The 20,833-nt window shown below is 36.5% G+C and overlaps 1 protein-coding gene across 1 annotated transcript; it reads left to right on the forward strand.

The window, feature by feature from the left end:
* The first annotated feature begins 14,841 nt into the window (after positions 1-14,841).
* Positions 14,842-19,782, forward strand: LOC113057507 (tripartite motif-containing protein 29-like). The gene is made up of 7 exons (XM_026224929.1): positions 14,842-14,967; positions 15,463-16,122; positions 16,735-16,830; positions 17,664-17,897; positions 18,005-18,161; positions 19,194-19,235; positions 19,374-19,782. Exons 2-7 carry the CDS (start codon positions 15,559-15,561, stop codon positions 19,511-19,513), a joined length of 1,233 nt encoding a protein of 410 aa, XP_026080714.1. The 5' UTR covers positions 14,842-14,967; positions 15,463-15,558; the 3' UTR covers positions 19,514-19,782.
* The last annotated feature ends 1,051 nt before the right edge of the window (positions 19,783-20,833 follow it).

A 20,833-nucleotide genomic window follows, 5' to 3' on the forward strand; every position in this document is an offset into this window, starting at 1 on the left:
ATTTTTGCCGATATTACTGTATTTGGGTCAGATGGTTAAATGGGTCATATATATATATATATTTTTTTTTTTTTTTGATGATAATATAATTTAAATGATTTGATAATAATAATACTAATAACAATAATATTTCTATCTATCTATCTATCTATCTATCTATCTATCTATCTATCTATCTATCTATCTATCTATCTATCTATCTATCTATCAATTTTTATTTATTTATTTTTAATTTTAATTTTTTTTTTTTTTTTTTTTATATATGGTATAAGGTATATAACCGAAAGCAATTCCCATGTAATAAATTCTGTTTTAATGCTTTAAAGGTGAGGTTTGATGGAAAATATCTACTATAATAGACACACACACACACACTTCTGAAAGGTTTTTATTGGAGCAGCATGTTTGTTGGTTCTGCAGGTTCTGGTTCTGCTGAAACTAACCATCATGTGGCACCAACTGCTTTTAGTTTGACCTTTCAGGTGAGAAACTCTTCCTAAAGTAAACGATAAAAACCACAGTTTTCAAAGAAATCTCAAAGGAACAAGGGCCATTACAGCACACAGTCCCAGGTATATGTTTAGACTCTCAAACACACAGTATTTACAGAGACGAAGACTCGAGACAGGTCAGGTCAGTTTCTGGGCAGAACGACTTTTTCCTTTTAACTATTCTAAGAATGACTCGTTCTGTCATCACAACCAGAAAACTGCCAATTTCACAATTTACATACCAACTTTGTGACATTTACCTTGTAATTGAAGAGCAGAAGAGAAGGGTGAAATTATCATACACCAGTCATCAGCTCATCAACATAATTTATGCTTTATGCTGACCGGGTTCAGACAGTGTCTGCCGTTCACCCTTACTTTAGTTCCTTCAGGCCGGTCAGCTTTCAGAATAAAGTGGAGTTTCCATTTTGTGTGCAGTGGAGGCCTGAAGTGTTTGACATGGTGCTTCACATCCGTGAGGCTGGCGCAGCTGTGAGAGGGAATCCGGAGCTGCTTCTGATTAGAACATTCCCCATTTCCCAGCACTGAAATTTGCTATCTGTCATGTCAGCGCCTGGCTTGCATTACCTTCAGAACCTCCTCCCGTCCTTCTCTCCGCCTCCATTCATCTAGAAACAAGAGTGATGGAGACGTGCTGCAGGCATCCACATCCTTAGCCATTCTGCATTTCACATATCACACATTTTGCATTGAAATGTTAATCTCTAATGTTGTTTTATTTCAAGACTTTAATATTTTTTATGCATTTTATGGGCTTTTTGAACATATAGGACATGGTAACAGACACAGGACAGGAAACAATGCCTGAAACAGGAAATGATGCACAAACTGGGGTCTTCTAACTGAAGTAAAGTCAAGCCACACTGAATGCTGTTCACAATACACAATAATTTTTTAATTTAGTGTCTAGATCCTGATAATTGATACATGGGTATTGTTTTGTAGCTTTTCCCTAAATTCCAGAGATTTCTTGTTTTATTAATTTATTTAATTGACTTTTTTTCTGCTCATTTTTCCTGCGTTCCCTCAGATTCACAGCCTTAATCATGATCCATTAGCTGTTGGTCTTGTACTGAAAATGAGGTAATTATTTTAATGATTCACTAGAGAGACTGATTGTGTCCCCATTAGTGCAATTGTCTCCAAACTGTGTCTGTGAGAATTTTAGCATAAACAATGCAAATTAACACTTATTTTAGCTAAATAATCATCACATTTATGAGTATAGTCTTCCATTAGTAAGATAAGCATATATTTTATTCTAGTGGTTAATTTGATGCTCTCTCTCTCTCTCTCTCTCTCTCTCTCTCTCTCTCTCTCTCTCTCTAAATGTCTAATTATTTTTTAATAAAATAATTTAAAATCTATTTTTAATTCTACTGTTAAAATATAATATATTTTAAATGTACAGGTATGTTTATTTTATAGTTACATTATTAGTAATTCCTCATTTGATTACTCTGGAAATATAAAACAGAAAATACTTTTTAAAGACAATTTTACACCCAAAATCAAAGTTGATATTATTACTTCAAATGTAGTAATATAGATATATTTTAAAACATAATTATTTATTTTGTATTTTTATTATATTTATTTATTTTTTGAAGTTGTGTCTAATCTAAGATGAAATGCTATCACAGACAATTCCATTTAAATGTAGGATTTGTAATTTAGGGTTAAAATAGGCTACTTTTTGAAGGCAACATTGCACCCCAAATCACAAATGTTCTTAGACTGGCAAACATCGCTGGTTCTCATTGGAGCTGGTTCTTCATGAGGTGAGCTCTCAGTCAGTGCTGTTCTCTGGGAAGGAGCTTCTGAAGTCATTTTAACAGGCTCATAGGGGAGCTCAATAACTCAAATAAGATTCTGGGAAAGGCTGGCAGGACCTGCGTAATAACTAGGTGAACAATCTCACAAAATTGCTAGGAACTTGAAGCGCATGTTCTCTCAGTCTCCCTATATATGACCTCCTGTGATACTACTGAAGTGAATAAGAAGTTCTTTATGGTGGAACAATGTTTTTCAGGTTATTCACTCTTAAAAACAAAGCTTCGAAGGGTGGGCTATTGCAGCGTCCATTCTGGAGTGCCCAAAGTACCTTCAGTGATGAGTTCCTTAAAGAAACACTTGAATTCTTAATGTAAAAACATCTAAAGACCCTTTTGTTGCAGCATTTAAAAGTTCCATGTATGTCAAATGTTCTTCATGGAACCACTGATGCCAATAAAGAACATTTATTTTATTTTGAATGGTTTTCAATAAGAAAAAGTGGTTCTTTTAAGAACTTCTCACTGAAAAGTTCTTTAGGGAACCAAAACTAGTTCCTTTGTGGCATCACTGTGAAAACCCCCTTTTGCTTTAAATAATCATGACATTAATGTTGTTTATTGTTTGCACTGACAAGGTTAGTAAAAATAGTCAAAAGTGTTTCCAGCATGTCACAAAAGAGCTTAACTTTTACTATCGACTGTGGACTTCACTATTAACTAACTCAGGATTCCAGCAGAGAGGAGTGTGTTGTTGTAGCTGGGTTCCCGCTGTGTGGATGTGTCAGGATGGCTGTGATGTATGAGGGTTATCAACTGGCCAGCGTCTCTGTTCTGGACGGTGATAAAGAAGCTTTTAGCGTGGTGTGGGTGAAGTCTAAATGGATCAGTCTTAGGGGAGGACGTCACTAACAGTCCAAACATTGGCACAGCTTCAACTGAAAGCTCATAGAATTGCAAGCTTTTAAAAAATAGTTTTTTTTTTTTCAGTCAAGTCAAGCTCCTTTGGTTTCTTTAATCCTCTTCTAAATCAAACCGCAGTGTAATTATGACCACTGAAATGTCTTTTATCTTTCATCCATATGACCCTGTTAAACCCATAATGCATCACTGAAGTAAAGGGGAATGTTGAAGTAATTTGGGATCTTCTAACAGGCAAGAACCGTACATCGGATAATCATTTTTTTTTCTTTAATGGAGCAATACATTTGTCTGACCACTGTGTGGCACTAGAGAGCAGATGTTTTAAATTTTCATAACTACACAAAATGTAATATTTGATCCACCTAGAAACTGAGCAAGACATACTTGGTATGTAAATAACAAATCTGAACATTTTCTCAGTGACACTTTATAATATGATTTCATTTGATAACATTATTTAATGCATTATGTATGAACTTAAAATAAACAAAACATTTCTATAACTTTTATTATTTTTGTTAATGTTGGTAAATACATTTTTTTATTAGATTACAGTGCATTAACTAATGATAACATATAAATCTTTTATTTAAAAATGCATTAGTAGATGTTAAATACATCATCTAAGATGAATGCTGTATAAGTATTGTTTTCTAAGTGGATATATTTTAAAATTTTACTTATTTCTGTGATCAAAAGGCGAATTTTCAGCATCATTAATCCAGTCTTCAGTGTCACATGATCCTTCAGAAATCACTCTAATAAAATGATATAATGATCAAGAAAGATTTCATGTTGAAACAGTTCATATGTTTGTGCAAACCACATTTCTATTCTTTTCAATTCTGTTCTATTATATTCTGTAATGAGCAGAGATTTCAGCTGCATTTATTAGAAATAATATTTTGTGACATTAAAATATTTTAACATTACCATCTTTTTTTTTTCATGTGGAGCACATTCTCACAGAAGAAACCAAATCCCACCAAACACAGTCACTAACTGGTCTAGATTTTCACATGTTTAAAGGATGTCAACCAAGACTGGATATCTGAATACTATTCAAATGTATTTCAAACCTGATCCCGCTAGTGGCTGTTTGAGCTGTTGTCATGAGAGCTTTCAGAAAAGGGCCAAGCTAAATTCAGCATCACACACAGACATGCATTAAAAACGGAAGCCGTAAAAGCACTGTGATATTTGACTGCTCCAAAATACACTCAATTAATCTGCCTTAACTTGTGATTTATTCCCTATGAAAAACTAACTTCAAAAGGTCTGAAATTTGACCTGCGTGTGTCTTGAAGGATGCAGTCTCTATGAAATATGTGGAGCGTGAATAAGGAGCATGACAGCCGAAGGGGATTTTATTAGTCTGGGCATGAAACTAATGTGCCCTCGATGACAAACCCTGGACAGAGAAGATATTAAACACATTCATTGTCCCTTATGAAGACCTTCTAGTGACTTCTAGAGCTCCTTATTGAGCTAGTAAGCTGTGCTGGCTGGGTTTGTGTGTAAATTCTTGGAGGAAGGTGTGCTGTTATTTAAAGAAATAGTTCACCCAAAAATGAATATTTGCTGATAGCGTACTCACCCTCAGGCCACCCAAGATTCACTGACAAATTTGTTCAGAACTGTTTTCCCTTGTTATCAGTGCTTGATCTATGCAGATTTCTCTCCTGATTTAGACGGGATGGGACTTTTACAATGGAGAAAACATCATTATGGATTGAAGACTCGTATTTTAGCGAGAAACAACAGTTTTGAAGTTAAAAATATCTCAATGATCTGTTTGTTTATTACAATCCGTTTTCAAAAGACATTTACTGGAGTGATGTAAATTACTTGTGGATTCTTGTGTTGTTTTTACTAGCTGTTTGGATTCTCGATCTGACGGCACCCATTCACTGCAGAGGATCCATTGGTTAGTGATACAATCTCACATTTCTCCAAATCTTTTCTGATGAAGAAACAAACTCATCTACATCTTGGATGGCCTGAAGATGAATAAATTTCCAGTAAATCCTCAACTATTCCTTTAACAAAGCAATTGGACCATTTCAAAAGACCAAAATAATGCAGAAACCTGTAAGCAACCACCCAGAATGCCAGAATGCAGAATGCATACTATAGACACATTTTTAGATTGCATTTAAGGTGTTATTTGGCACATTATTAGCTTTTTTATACTAATGAGGACCATCTTGACAAGTGGGTTTTAAGAGGTTTTACAGTATTTTGGAAGACATTTTCAGAAATGGCTCTCATAATATAGTGAAATGCACACAGCCCACCCTGGCACTTATATTGCCGGCTGGGAATTTATATTGCCTTCTGAATAAAAAAGCAAGTAGACGTTGTGTTTGCGAAGGGCCTCATTCCTCATTTACATCAAGTTTGTTTTTACGAGTGTTTAGTAAAAGCTGGTCCCATTCACTGCTCCTTTAGCTCCAACTGCATCTGAAACAACATTGACTCACTGTGAATCACATTTTTAATAGTCCTTTTTCTAAATTAAGTGGTTTAGGTTACTTAAACCAGCTGAGCATACTACTTTCTTGTTAGGTGTGTTAAGATGATATGCCTGTGGAAACATTGTGGGAGAAATTACTGCAGTCTGTTTGTGTCTTTCCCCTGCGTTTGCATGTTTCAGTCCGCTCTAGAAAATGAATACAAGGTACCTTTATATTCATAAATGGGTCATTCCTGTTATGCAGTACCTTTTGAACTTTAAGTTAATACGCTATGACGTATTGCTATGAAAACATTTCCAGTCTTTCAGAAATCTGCTCCGGTAAGGAGATTTAACTTGATTTATTATAATTTTATTATTTGCAAAATGACAAGAAGATGCATGTTTTAAAGAGGTGATGTTAATGAGGTAAATAACAAGCTGAAACTCCTGACACCTGGTTGAAAAAAAAAAAAAGATTTCTGTTCCTTGAGTATGAAGTCACTACGATACTGATGTTTGTTAGTTAAAGGGATTAGACAGGATGGAAAGTATATTGAGGACAGGAAAAAAATATTACAAATTGAAAAAAAAAATGTTTTTCGAAACATTTAAAAGGGAAAAATAAAAACATGTCATGGAATATTTCTTAATAATTTGCCAGTTTTACATATCAGAATTGACCAAAATGACAACATACACTTTAAAGGATAACTAACTGATATGATTTCGTGTTTAAAACTGTGTTGCAGTTTGTTAAAACCAAAATTTGGGATCAGCAGACTTCATCTAAAAGAAATCCAAACATTTGATCAGAAAGGACCTATTATATGGAACAAAAGTGAAAATAAAATAAAAAATAAAAGTTTTAATTGCATTATGTTCTTTTGAACTTTCTCTTTAACAAATAAAAAAATTCCACAAAAATATTAAGAAGCACAACTGCTTTCTCAACTGTCGTAATAATAATGAATGTTTCTTAAGCAGCAAATAAGCATATTATATATTATAATTATTTCTAAAGGATCATGTAACATCTGAAGGAATTCAGCTTTGCATTATAAGAATAAATTATATTTTGGTATATATTAAACTATAAAATAAAATATAATAAATATAATAAAATAAAATCAATTTAAACTGTAATAATATTTCACAATTGTATTTGTTTAACTGTATTTTTTATCAAATAAAAGGTGGTTAGCATAAGAGTCCGATGATGAAGTTTCACACAAAACTTGGCTAAAAGGTGCATTAGAGATCTTGCACTATATCTTTGAGACATTTGTGCATGTAATTACATACACTGAATGCTTCCTTATGAATTGAGCATATCTATGAGGGAAAGGGGGCATCAGAGTTGGATGTATTTTGTGATGCTGCTCGGTGTTGTGAATCAGTGTGTGTAAATGTGCGTTCGTGCTGTCAGGGGTTAGCCGTTCAGCCTCACACTGATTCACAGATAAAGCACACAACAGGAGGTGTCGTGATAGATCTGCGCACTGATAGTGTGAACGCGGCGCCACGTCTATCCTGCAGAAGCTCTGTTTTGATATGGATGAAGCAGATCTGGATGCCGTACAATCAGTCAAGCAGCTCATTCGTCCTGCTGCTCATAGAGAAGAAGAAATGTGCCCAGTTGTTGTGTCTAACACACAGAAATCTGTAATTATTTATTTAATAACTGAGAAAGTAGTTGATTTGCAGTTAAAAGTTTCATGAATGCTACTGTACAGGCATGTTCTGATCTCCCATGTGAAGTCAACTGTTTGTGAATGTGATTTAGTATCAAAATCAGGCAACTCAAGAGTTGTGGGAACTTGAGACTGACACTAAATGTGTCATTTACTGGTGATTTGTATTCATAAAAGAGGTCATGTGTGGTGCATAAGGCCCGTGTAATGTAAAAAGGTGCACAGGAAATAAAGGAGTCAAAAAACTAAACCTGGTCTGTGCTTCCATCTAGTGGATGACATGTGTTACCCACTTAGTCTAAAACACAGGCGTGCGCGCACACACACACACAAACACAGGCCTGTCTAATCTGTAGAGAGAATATAGGATATGCTCAATAAGAAAACACTCTTCATTAATAACAAAATAAACTTTATAACAATGAGATTCTTGTGGAAAGTATGGATTTTCGGATGGGCAATACCAAAATAAACTAAAAAACAAAAACAAAAAAATATTACATTTATATGAATTCTACAAAGAGTCCATTCTGCTCATGTGTAGTACTGTTGCGCTCACTTATTGTTTGGTATGAAAACTCCCAAGTCTTAAAAAACTGGGTATGGTAGATATAAATCTTCCCTCAGAGTCAGAGTTTGTTCTATGTTTAGCATGAGCATATACTTAATTTTTTATGTTCTTTTTGATGTTATTTTTGTAAATAAATGAATAATGAAATCCCCTCTGTGCATGTACCATCAGAGGAAATCCTGCAGGCACCCCTGTGTCTCAAAGGTAATTTTTTCTGGTTCAAGGTAGAATTGGGTACTACTGAAGCCCATTCCTACCACAGTTGAGAAACAATATAATTCTGTAACTCATTATAATGAGAAACTTTCTTATAATTCTGACTTAGTATCTTGTTATATTGAGAAACTTTCTGATAATAAGAACATTTCTTGCAGTAATGAGAAAATTTCTCATAATAATGATCTTAGTTTCTCGTAATAATGACTTCGTTTCTCATAATAATTACTTCGTTTCTCATAATAATAATAAAAAAAAATGATTGTGATAATGACTTAGTTTCTCGTAGTAATGATCTTAGTTTCTCATAATAATTACTTAGAATCTCATAATAATAACTTTGTTTTTTGAAATAATGAGTAACTTTCTCATAATAAAGATTTAGTTTCTCGTAATAATAGAAACTTTCTCAAAAAGATGCAAAAATGCACAAATAACCAGAACACGCATTACAATAACAACATCAACAAAGTTTCAATAAAATGCAACAAAGCTACGCACAAGCTTCCTCGCATATAGCCTAGCCTGCAGTGCATATAAGAGCAGTGTGTAGACAGCAGCTGTCTTCTACGTTTCTATAAAAAACTATTAAATTATAGTTTTTTTTTATTTAAAATAAAAGTGATTACATAGGAAAAGTTTACTGTTCATGTTTCTTTATTGCATGGGAAAATCCCACTTTAAAAAACAGACATTACATTTTTCCTCTTGCGCACTGCCTGGTGGCAGCTCGCATGTCCTTGGGTGTGTGCGTACCACACTTTGGGAATACCTGCTCTAAATCACATACCTGCTCGAAATCAGACCAAAGTAATGGTGAAGCATCACGGACAGGGTGACGTATAGACCAGAGAGCTTAGACGTGCATCCGAAACCAGCAGCGTTAGTTTCTGATAAGTTGAAGCAAGTTGCTCACAGAGATGCAGTAAGTAAGGCAACACGACGCAGCATCTCGTTCCCTAGGGGGAACCAGGGTTACATGCATAACCTAGAGAACCTAGAGATGTTCCGCTTCAGGAACTCGAGCTGCATCGAAAATGCTTTGGGAACAAGTATGCACACGGCACCATATCTAGTGCAAAATTATGAAGAGCACCGCTAAAACAGATGCACCTAAAAGTCTGGAGTGGTACTATACTTCTCCTGGCCTCAACCACAATGAAAGAAACATGTACCAACAGGTTTCACCCCCAGTGAATGACCACCCAAAGGGACGTGGAAAGCAGTTAAGGCCACTACGAACACTGTAAAGGTGGAGGGGGTCAAACTTGGGAAGAATCGTTCCTGCATGAACTCCAGAACTGAACCACCCGTGCAGTTAACTGGGAGCAGCTGACAATTCTCGCACAATGAAGTGAACATAACCCACTTCAAGTGGTACATTTTCCTCATGGAGGGATCTCTGGAGTGTAGTATGGTCTCAACAACCTTAGTAGAGAGACCAGAAGCTACGAGTTGTGCCTCCTCAGGGGCCACACCCACAGTTTCCACAACTCCAGGTGAGGGTGGTAGATGCTGCCCTCCGCCTGAGAAAGGTGATCCCGCCGAATGGAAATCTCCCATGGACAGTCTTCGAGTAGACCAGAGGAGCTGGATGCATGAGCGAGAACCACAGGGGACACTGTGAGGTCTCTCGAGACGCAAACAAGTCTACCTGAGCTTGAACTTCTTCCAAATCTGTTCCACCAGCATGGTGTGGAGCTTCCATTTACAGGCCTCAGCCCCTTCCTAAAAATAACCTGCAAGGAACTTTCCGGGAATATTCCCTTTAGGTTATAAAATTACATTTAAAATAACCTACAGGAAACATTCTGGGAGCATTCCCTTTAGGTTATGAAAATAAATTATAAAATTACCTAGAGGGAATGTTCCCGAGACATTCTCGTTAGGAAAAAATGTAACCTAAAAATAAACAGCAGGGAAGGTTTTGGGAACATTCCCTTTAAGTTATACATTAAAAAAAAAATGCCTACAGGGAACGTTCCCAGAATGTTCTTACTTGGTTTCCAAAAGATAACCAAATCGAAACCTAATGGGAAGTTCTGTGGTACTCACATGCAGTATGTCGCTTCACGTCGTATTCTCCACCATGTCCCACAGAAAAATTGCTTTTGCATAAAATGCAAAAAGCTCTCTCTGCTTCGCCATCTACAGGTCTTAACCAAGAGTAAACTATGTAGCGGTCCATTCACTATTAAAAGTGCATCTTCTCTTTTTCGTGGCCACACTGGCCATGGCTGCTTAACCTGACCAAACAGCACGCGCTCTCTCCAATTTGAGATTGTTGACAATGTTGAGGAAGCGGTCGAAACACCAGTCAACAGCTTGATTGACGTACGACTCAGTCTATCAACTAACGCTTTTATTGCTCTCCTCTGAACTATTGGACCTAAGTTAACAGTACGCCTATGGACGTGTATTTATTAGGCAGGGTCGAATGAGAAAGTGGGACAGATGCTCAATTTGAATGAAGCGGAAAAAAGGGTAAAATTTCTGTACAGTACAACGTAAAGCGGGACAGGTGGTCACTCTGTAAACGCGCCAGTTATTCAGCCAATAAAGTGTAGGCCTATGTATTTCTCAATTGTGTCTAGTACTATATAAATTACAAAGGTATAATTGGCATCTTTATTTCAAATGACCCGACCGACCGCAACCCGGATATCATTAAAAATATTTTTGGATGACTCGTAAACGTGGGTAACCGTGGGTAACCGTGGGTAACCGTGGGTGACCTCAGGCACCCGCCATTCCGGATCAACCCGCGCATCACTGGTAGACACAAATATATATCTTTTATTTCATCACGCTGAATGCTCAACTAAAACTTTTTCAAACCATTTCAAGTTTTACTTTGAAGTGACACATAGCAGTGATATATCTAAGGAGTTGTTTACTTAATTTATAATTAGTAAAAAAGCAGGTGGTGTGATTGGGAAATGACTGACAGCAATACAACACAAGGTAAAAGCAGAGTTGGAAAGAATGGTTACTATGGGCGTAACCACTCCTGTGTCAGAGTCAACCGAATGGGTGTCATCTATGGTGGCGACTCAGATGAAATAAGACTGTGCATTGACCCTAGGGACCTAAACAAGTTCCTAAAACATCCGCATCACCCCATGCACACAGTGGAAGAAGTGGCAGAGCAGATGCCAAACTCCACAGTATTCTCTGTGCTTGACGCAAAAAGCTCCTTATGGCAGATTTTGCTCAACCACAAGTCTTCCTTCTTGACTACGTTCAGTACGCCATTTCGAAGATTTCAATTTCTTAGGATGTCCTTTGGCATTAATTCGGCCAGCGAGGTCTTTCAGCATGCTATGGAACAGATCTTTGCTGGACACCCGTGCGCAGTCATAGTTAATGACATCATCGTTGGAGATAGTGGCGAGCAGGAACACGATGCAAACCTAAGTAAAGTGTTGGACCGTGCTCGTGAAGTGAACTTGAGGCTGAACCCTCAAAAGTGCAAATTCTACCTTAGTGAGGTGAGCTAAGTCGGTCATATTTTCACAAGCAAGGGACCACAACCTGACCCAGCAAAAACAAAAGCAATCACAGAAATGATCAATTACTGGTTTAAACAGCATCAAGACGCTTTTGAAGTTCTGAAGCACAGGATTTCTAGTCCACCTACCTTGAAATACTATGATGTCCTGAAACCTGTCACACTCACCTGTGATGCCTCCCAGTTCGGACTTGGAGCTGCGTGTCTTCAAAACACGCTAACAGAAGTAAGTTACGCGCAGATAGAAAAATAACCTCTGGCTGTTGAATTTGCGTGCACCAAATTAAATGACTATATATATGGTAAACAAATTCACATCGGTACCACCAGCCATTGGTTACCATCCTTAACAAGCCTATCCACACAGCTCCAGCAAAGCTGATGCTTAGATTGCAGAAATACAACTTCACAATCACATACAGGAAAGGGAAACATATGTTCCTTGCCGTCGCATTGTCACGTTCCCCTAGAGACTCACCAAACGAACACAGAGATGAGGGAGCTGACTTCGAAGTTATGTCAGTTCAACACATCTCAACATCTCTGAAGTATTATCAAGTCAGGGTGGGCCTCTAGCCAATCAAAGCTGCCAGCAGAAATTAGTGAGTATTTTCCCTTCAGGGATGAGCTCACAGTCGATGAAGATATACTCATGAAGGGACAGAGCACGGTTGTTCCAGAATCACTACACAGTGAGTATATCACCACAACCTCGTATTAATTGACTCATATTCAGGATGGTTCAAAATCGATCTGCTTCATGACCTGTCCTCCAGTACAGTAACCACAAAACTCAAAAGGCACTTCTCTGTTCATGGGAGTCCACACAAAGTCTTTTCATACAACGGTACCCAGTTTACAAGCCAACAGTTCAAAGAATTTGCTGCTGCTTGGGATTTTACACATACCACTAGCAGCCTTGAATATCTACAAGCTAATGGGCTAGCTGAGAGGGCAGTGCGGAGTGCAAAACATCTAAAGGAGAAATCCAAGAGGGACGGTTCTGATGAGTTTCAAAACTTGCTCAACCTCAGAAATGTTCCACGTGACCAGACACTGGGTACACCAGCAGATAGATTAATGTTGAGACAGATCTCTGCCAATCAGCAAGTCCATTCTGGTGCCATCTTCAAAGAATAATGTTGCTGTCAAGAATCAGATCTCAAAAAAGAGACATTGTCAAAAGACATACTATGACAAGTCCAGCAGAACTCTCCGTCCACTGTTACAAGGAGAGGTAGTGAGACTTGCAACGTCCAAAGGTCATGACCGAATCGGACTCGTTAAACAGCTCTTCAGAGACAGAAAAGAAAGTTCTGTACTTCAGAAACAAAATGTTAAATGTATAAATGTTGACATTATAACTGATGTTAAAATGTGAGTTAACCAATGTTGTGTTAAATGCCATTTTTACTCTCAGCTCAAGTAATCTGTTAAATGCATTTCCTATAAAAAACAAAACAAAAAAACTTTGAGTCAACTTTAATATAAGAAACTGTTCATTAAGGAATAACTTTCATATTTAAAGAAGGAGGATGTAGAACATAGTGGTGTTCTGTAGCTTTATATCTGAGCAGACTATGATCCTCGAGCTTGTTTTATATGCATGCGCTAGTTGGTGCTATGGTGTTGAAGTTTGTAGACTGCATGTTGAACTCCTGCATTTCTCATAGTAAAGATACTGTTGTTAAAAGGATCTTTGCCTTGCCACTCGTCATTCAACAGGAAGCATACAAAAGAGGATCGACAACAGTGAAGGACGAGAGAGGACCAGGCCTGGGATTTATATTGTGTTTGATTTTGTTTGTGTGCGACAGTCGTTTGCGAGGGGCTGTCGCACTGTTTTGTGTTTATTTGTTTATTAAAACTTTGTTTGATTGTCCGACGGTTCCCGCCTCCTCCTCCTCGTGATTGTGAAGTTTTTAATGTGTTACACTGGTGCCGAAGCCCAAGAGGAAGGAGGGACGCGCTGCTGAAGTTCCCTTGCCGCTGGGGTGAATCCGCGGTGCAATCAAGCAGGGCCAAGGAGTCTGCCGCCGAGGATGCTCGAGGCGCAGTGCTGGAGTGAGTTGCCGGGGGGGCAGACGAACACACTCCAGCCCACGGCCTTGATCATCCTCGGTGGCAGACTCCTTCGGGAAGGAGGCGGGAACCGGCGGACAACCAAACAAAGTTTTAATAGCCAAATAAACACAAAACAACGTGACAGCAACATTAATTATGGTCTGCAATATCCTTAGTGTGATTTTCGAATTGCACTTAAGTCCGCGTGCGTTGCATGTTTTGAAGCATGGGTGCGCACTAGTTGTAATAACAGTGAAGGTCTCAGAGCAATGTCATTAAAAGGTTCAATTGGTCCAAATTATTAAAGAGAAAAAACTTGCTCACTTCAATACACTATATTCTGCATGATATTACATACACCAGAAAATTCTAATGTTACGAAAACAGTTTCAGGTAGGCCATGGTCATTAATTTCTATCATCCGTTTGAACTTCTTTTTTTTTTTTTTACTTTTTTAGTTCGGGAAACGGTTTGGAAAAAAACATTTCACATGTACAGGGTGAGCAGGGCACAAACGGAGAGTTAATTGAACATTTTGCAGTATTTCCTTGACGTATCATCTCTGTTTAGAGAAAAATTTGCCAAAGTTGCTGAACATTTATTTAACCATTGCATTGAAATAGATTACACTTGTCTAAGTGGGTCGTGGAATGGAAAAATTTGGGAACCCCTGATTTAGAATACACTGCTTCCCTGCCAAAAGACATGTTTTGAGACATGTTCTGTGGAAGCTTTGGAGGTATTGATGGAAGCGATTTACTGGATATTTGAAAAAAAAAAAATCTACTATAGAAGTCAAAATATAACTTGAAAAATGATCAAATAAATTGTAATTAAATTGCATTATTTAAAAATTACAGCTCTAGACAGTTATTCGTCGCTATTATTTTATTAATACAGTTGTCTGAGTTTTCAGTTTTCAGTGACAACTCTTTGGCCCTTATTTATTAACTGATAGGAACACATGAAGAACATTTTCACTGATCACAGTTTACTCTCGGACACATCTATATTAAATACATGGTGTTTGTGTTGCATCCGGTAGAATGGGTACTGCCCCTTTAAGAGCAGCCTACTTTTTTTTCTGTTGAGGTGAGCGGAGCACTTCCTTCTTTACACACATCACATATATGCAGGCACAAAAATCCGTTCCATTTCTTTCTCTCATATGCGTCTTATTATATTCAGTAATGAGGTTGACCGTGTTACCGGAAATAAAACCAGCGCCTGTGGAATTCCAGCCAAGTTGTGAGTCTGTTTAACCCTATACTGAAGCTAACTTTGAGAATAAAACTACTAAATTTAATAATAACTCAATAGAAGGTGCTGGGCCAGAGGTAATACGAGTGTACTGTATGTGTGTCTAAAATAAAATGAATGAATGAATAAGTGAAAAATAAAATTAAAAGTATTGTCCACGTTCTACATCATTAGGTTCCAGTTGTTATGGCTGTATTTGGTTAAACTGGTTGTGTAGTAGGGCTACACAATAAAAACTTTATTTTATAGGCCTACCACTACTGGGAGACCATGTGCATGCATAATCATCTCAACTTGTTTGTCAGGCTCTTGTGTGAGTGTTTTGAGAATTGTGCACCAGGGTGTATTTACATTATGACAAATGTAGGACTGTGTTTCTGAATATTACATTATTTGTATACTTTTCATGATGGTCCAGATTGAAAGTTTCAGAAGCAAAAAATAGCCTACTGATTTATTATTTTTACTTTCATTTTCATTTAGTCATGTTTGCATAGGAGCCACTCCCACTCCGATTTCAATGTTTCAAATCACCTGATATTCTACAGTGAATGTTCCACTTGATTTGAAAGCATCAAAATGGCAGAACTTGTCTCTGACACTCAAAATCCTTTAAATTGCCCAATCTGTCTAAATCTGCTTAAGAACCCGGTGACTACAACTTGTGGGCACAGTTTCTGCATGGACTGTATAAATGGGTGCTGGGATCGAGATGCTTCTTTGAGACAAGCTTACAGCTGCCCTACATGCAGGGCAACATTCGACCAAAGACCAGCTCTCAGCAAAAGCACTATCCTGGCTGAAATTGTAGAGGGAATGAAACGGGGAGTTCCAGCTGGGCCTGGAGATGTGAAGTGTGATGTTTGTAAAGGAAGAAAACTCAAAGCCATTAAGTCTTGTCTGTTTTGTATGGCTTCATACTGTCAAACTCACATTCGGCCTCATTACGATTCTGAAGCTTTTAAAAAGCACAAGCTGGTAAATGCTTCCTCAAATCTACAGCAGCAGATCTGCCCTCAACATCATAAAGCGCTGGAGATTTACTGCTATAATGACCGGAAGTGTGTTTGTGTAGTTTGTATGGGGGATCAGCACAGTGGACATCAAACTGTCTCAGCTGCAGCTGAAATGGCAAAAAAACAGGTAAGATGATGTTATAATGTATGTACTTAAGTGATGATATAAAATATATTATTATATAGTGAATATAAGCCTAAATACTAACACAAAATATAATTTAAAAATGAATAAAATCCATTAAATTAGTATTAGACCAATTATTTTTTTCCTATGGGAAGAAATTGATCAATAATTTTAAGCAAAAGTAGTGTGTAATTAAAAATGAAATTTAAAGTACATTATGCATGACAAAAAACATTTTATGCATCATAACATTGTAAAATTAGATGGAAGAAGCAATTTTATTCACTTTAGACATTCTATTAACTATAAGTCAATTAATGGCAGTGTTAGGGTTAGATAAAGTTGGCATACTTGCAAAGTTATGTACAGTACAGTAAATAGAATGTTTATTGTACACATTCTGCTAACACATTATCAAAATAAAGTGTTAGCAGATATTAAGCAGTCTACTAGCAGTACTAATAGTCTAATGACCAGTAGCATAGTTGACAGGTAGTTGCAAAGTTACTTATAGTTAGCAAAATGTCCTGTGTGTGTGTGTGTATAATTATTGCTATTATTTCAAAAGTTACTCAAGCAAATAATTCTTATTTGTTACAAAATCATCCACAGGAGGAACTAAATATAAAAAAGAGATATTTCACTCAGAAAATCACTGACATAGGCAAGAAGGTCCAGGAATTTGGGAAGGCTGTGAATTCTTATAAGGTAAATGTGACTTGAAATGTTTTGAATGGGGCTAAAGGAAAAGCCAAATGGCATCAAACAATTGATTCCTAACAAATCAAACACAAGCTATATACATTTACAACAGGTGGTACCCTTCATTACCCGAGAAAAGAAGGGTGCATTTTGAGGTAGCATTTGAAGGAGCCTTCAAAATTGGGACATGCTGCGTTGCAAAGCAGTGATGCAGTATAGGCCTTTGAATGCAGCCTTTGAAGAATGCAGCATTTGAATTGGGATGAAGCTGAGGTCTTTGCACTTGTCTACTTGCATGACTTATTTCCTGTGTTTAAGTGTTCAAGAGGGCATATAAAGAACTTAATGTTGCCGAATCAGAATGCTGTGTTTGGAAATGATACGTAATGTGAAAGGACAACTGACACTCCAAACACTTATTATGGATGCTATGGCACTGGTTACATGGATCACAATCCTGGATAAATGTTTGTGCACAATTTTATACACCGTACACATGGAATTGACAATTGAAGTTAATTGCCAATTAGCTAATGTTCATAATCGGTCAGATTTTTCTAGTTTATGTTTCAGACACTTCAAAAGTCAGTGAAAGCAAAACAGCAACTGTTCCTCAAATCATTTAGACTTTACAAACTGTGTCAGACTTTTCAGGAAACAACAAAAAATGGCTTACTTTATTGTTCCCTCTGCTTATGGGTATGGATTGAAGGAAACATTTTAACATTGAAATTATACACTAGCATAAAAAATAAAAATGTATTATGTTTGATGGCATTGTGTGTGAGAAGTTTTATTATCAAAGTGCTTAATTATGCCCTGTGTTTCTGTTGTAACAGAGCTCTGCACAGGCAGCAGTGCAGCACAGTGACAGGATCTTCAATGAGCTCATCCGCTCTATTCAGAAAAGACGTGGTGAGGTGAGAGAACTGATCAGAGCTCAGGAGAAGAAGGAGATAGGACAGATCAATGAACACATACAGAAACTGGAGCAGGAGATCAGTAATATGAAACACGAGAATGATAAACTGGAGCCAATTTTACATACAGAGGATCACATTCATTTCTTCCAGGTAATTAGAGAAAGTCTCTTTTTTTAACAAAATGTGGACATATGTATTGATAAAAAATAAAAATAAAAATATATTTTTTTTATTATTCGTTTTTCTTCCAATTTCAGAATTACTCTTCTCAGCCTGGACTGTATCTGTGCACAACTTCAGCCCGAGATGTCAATGACCTCCTGACATTTAAGAATGTAGAGGAATCTGTCTCAGAGCTGAAAAAACAACTGGTCAAACTCTGTGAAGAGCACATGGGCAAAATATCAAAGAAAGGTGAAGTCAAGAACTATTCAGACTTTTGCAAGTATGTAGTATATGAAACAATATGATATTTTGTATCACAATAGTGACCAAAATGTTATTAATATTATAAATATATTATTAAAATGTACTGGAAGAACAAACAACAAATAAATAAGAAGTACTTTGTACTTTTTTGTTTGTTTGCATAAACATTAAAATAACATTTAAAATGATGGCCTGATTTTAAACAAACAAAAATATATTGGGTGACTTATAAGTTATCTACTAACATGTACTACATGTTCAAATACAGATTTCCATAAACAATTATACATAGTGTACCATACACATCTGAAGTCTTGATATTTTTGAATGCACATTAGCTTGTTTTCCATCTACCAGTTAGAATTTACAACACAAATTTAGTCCAATTTTCAGATTGGCCTGAACACAACTGACAGACAGGCTGAATCAAAATGTATCAATTGTCTGACAGCAGGTGGCATTTATGGAACAGCAGAAATAGAGCTGTTTCCCCAGTAATCTCTGTAAACAAAGTGCTTATAAACACTGCTTTATTGGGCATTGCACAGATGGAAAATGAAACGCAAATGCTATCAAAACTATTCTGAAGATAGTCACTTCCCCCAATGCATACATTCTTTCATATACTTTCTCTCAGCAGTTTGCCTTCCTTCATGTTTTCACAACAAACCTGACACTTACAAACTTTGCTTAGTGCTGAGCATATTTTCCATGTTTTTCAAATTGCTATAATCAAAGACTGTTTTAGTGTTAATTAAAAGATAAAATTGTAATACTGTCAGGACTTTTATTGTGGTTTATCATAAAACCAGTAATTGTTTCATTAGCACAGTTGGCCTGTGCTGAGGGCCATGATATCATGTTTGAGAACCAAAAAGTAAGGGTACTGTAGGCTATATTCTGTCAGCTTGTGTAAAATGTAACAATTTGAGGTGGAGTGTTCATGAGCAACTGATTTCACCACAACATTCTTGGTTTGGCCATAAAATTATTCACTTTAATATCTTTTTTTAATAGTTGCTGATGTCCAAATTTTCAAAACTTCCAGGCTCCTAGACAGTGAGTAATAATTTATTTAGATACTGAAATAGAATGATCAAAATTCATTTATTAGTTCAATTATTCATAATTTTAGTCCTTTTAATCTTCACTCTATTTCTTACCTCTGTTATTTAATCAATATTTATATGGTTCCAGTGGAACCAGCTGTACCAGCTTTATCTTCATCTTCATCTTCATCAGACATTAAACGTAAGTATAAGATAAATATTAAAGGGATTGTGGACTTAAGGACAGTGTTTTTGTTATTACTTACTCTCATGATGTTCTGTGCATGAAAGCTATTTTGAAAAATGTCTTTGTGGTTTTGTCTATGTAATGAAAGTTTAGTTCCCAAGAATAAATACAGTTTTGGAATGAAAATTAAATATTAAAATAATTTTCATTACAGAACCTTTTTTGATTGAATCCAACAGTACAGTTAAATATTTGACCAGATTTAATTTAACAACTGCTGAACAAGGAACTTACATTAAATATCATTTTAGTATGTTTGGTGCTTTCTGTACCCTTTGAATAATCTAGGTTTCTTTTTTTCTTTCTTTCCTCTTCTTCCTCTTTTTTTAAAATAAAGTTAGCTCTGGCTCAAGTGATGATGAATTCTCAGAATGAAGAAAAAAAAATTATATATATATATATATATATATATATATATATATATATATATATATATATATATATATATGTGTGTGTGTGTATATTGTAAAAGAATTTTATCTAAATATGTTGTGTTGAACGTGAAAGGAAGCCAATAAATTCTATTTTTCCCAGTGAAAAGCAATACAATTTTGACCTATGTAATGGCATGATTGTGTGACAGAGATGACTGATGCTTGATTACCATAGGTGTTTACAACATTAAGTGCCAGTGATGCGCGGGTCAATGTATTAATAACCCGCACCCGACCGACATTTTCAACCCGCCCGCAACTCAGACCGCAAAAAAAGGAAAAGAAAATATTGTACCCGACCAGCTTCCTGACCCGCATTTTTAAAATGTAGTAAATGCTCATCATATCGTCATTGGGCCATAGGCGTAGGAACTAGGCAAAAAAAAAAAAAAAAAAAAAAAAAAAAGGAAAACTAAAAATAAATCCTTAATATATTCTAATTTTGTCAAGAATTATTTAAAACAATCGTCAATAAGCTCATCATTTGTTCTAAAATAGTCTAGTCTGGCAATGTCTATTTTTATGTTTCTGTTCAGCAGACATGAGGTTCGGGTTTGCGGATTTCTCTATATATTTCGCTCCGTTCGCTCATTCCGTGGGGTCTCGCTCAACCCAGAATGGCCTGCTGGTTCCAAAATATGCAAGGAGACATTTAATTGTTTAGTAGGGTGATATCAGGTAAAATGGGCCATCAGGTAAAATGGGCCATTTAAGGTTTGGGGGTCCTAGCCCCTCTGGAATTTAGAACCAATGACTACAACATGTTTCAAACTATTGTCATAACTGTGCTTGACAAGTAACAGGTGATTTAATTGGTTTATGGTTGCTGTGGTGGGTGGGGTAATAATTCTTATCAAGACTGCACCAGAGAGCTGCATGGTAAGTAGCCTGGCATACCAAATGTAACTAAACTATTATAAGGATGAT

Source organism: Carassius auratus, chromosome 38 (assembly GCF_003368295.1).
Source record: "Carassius auratus strain Wakin chromosome 38, ASM336829v1, whole genome shotgun sequence".
Lineage (NCBI taxonomy): Eukaryota > Metazoa > Chordata > Actinopteri > Cypriniformes > Cyprinidae > Carassius > Carassius auratus.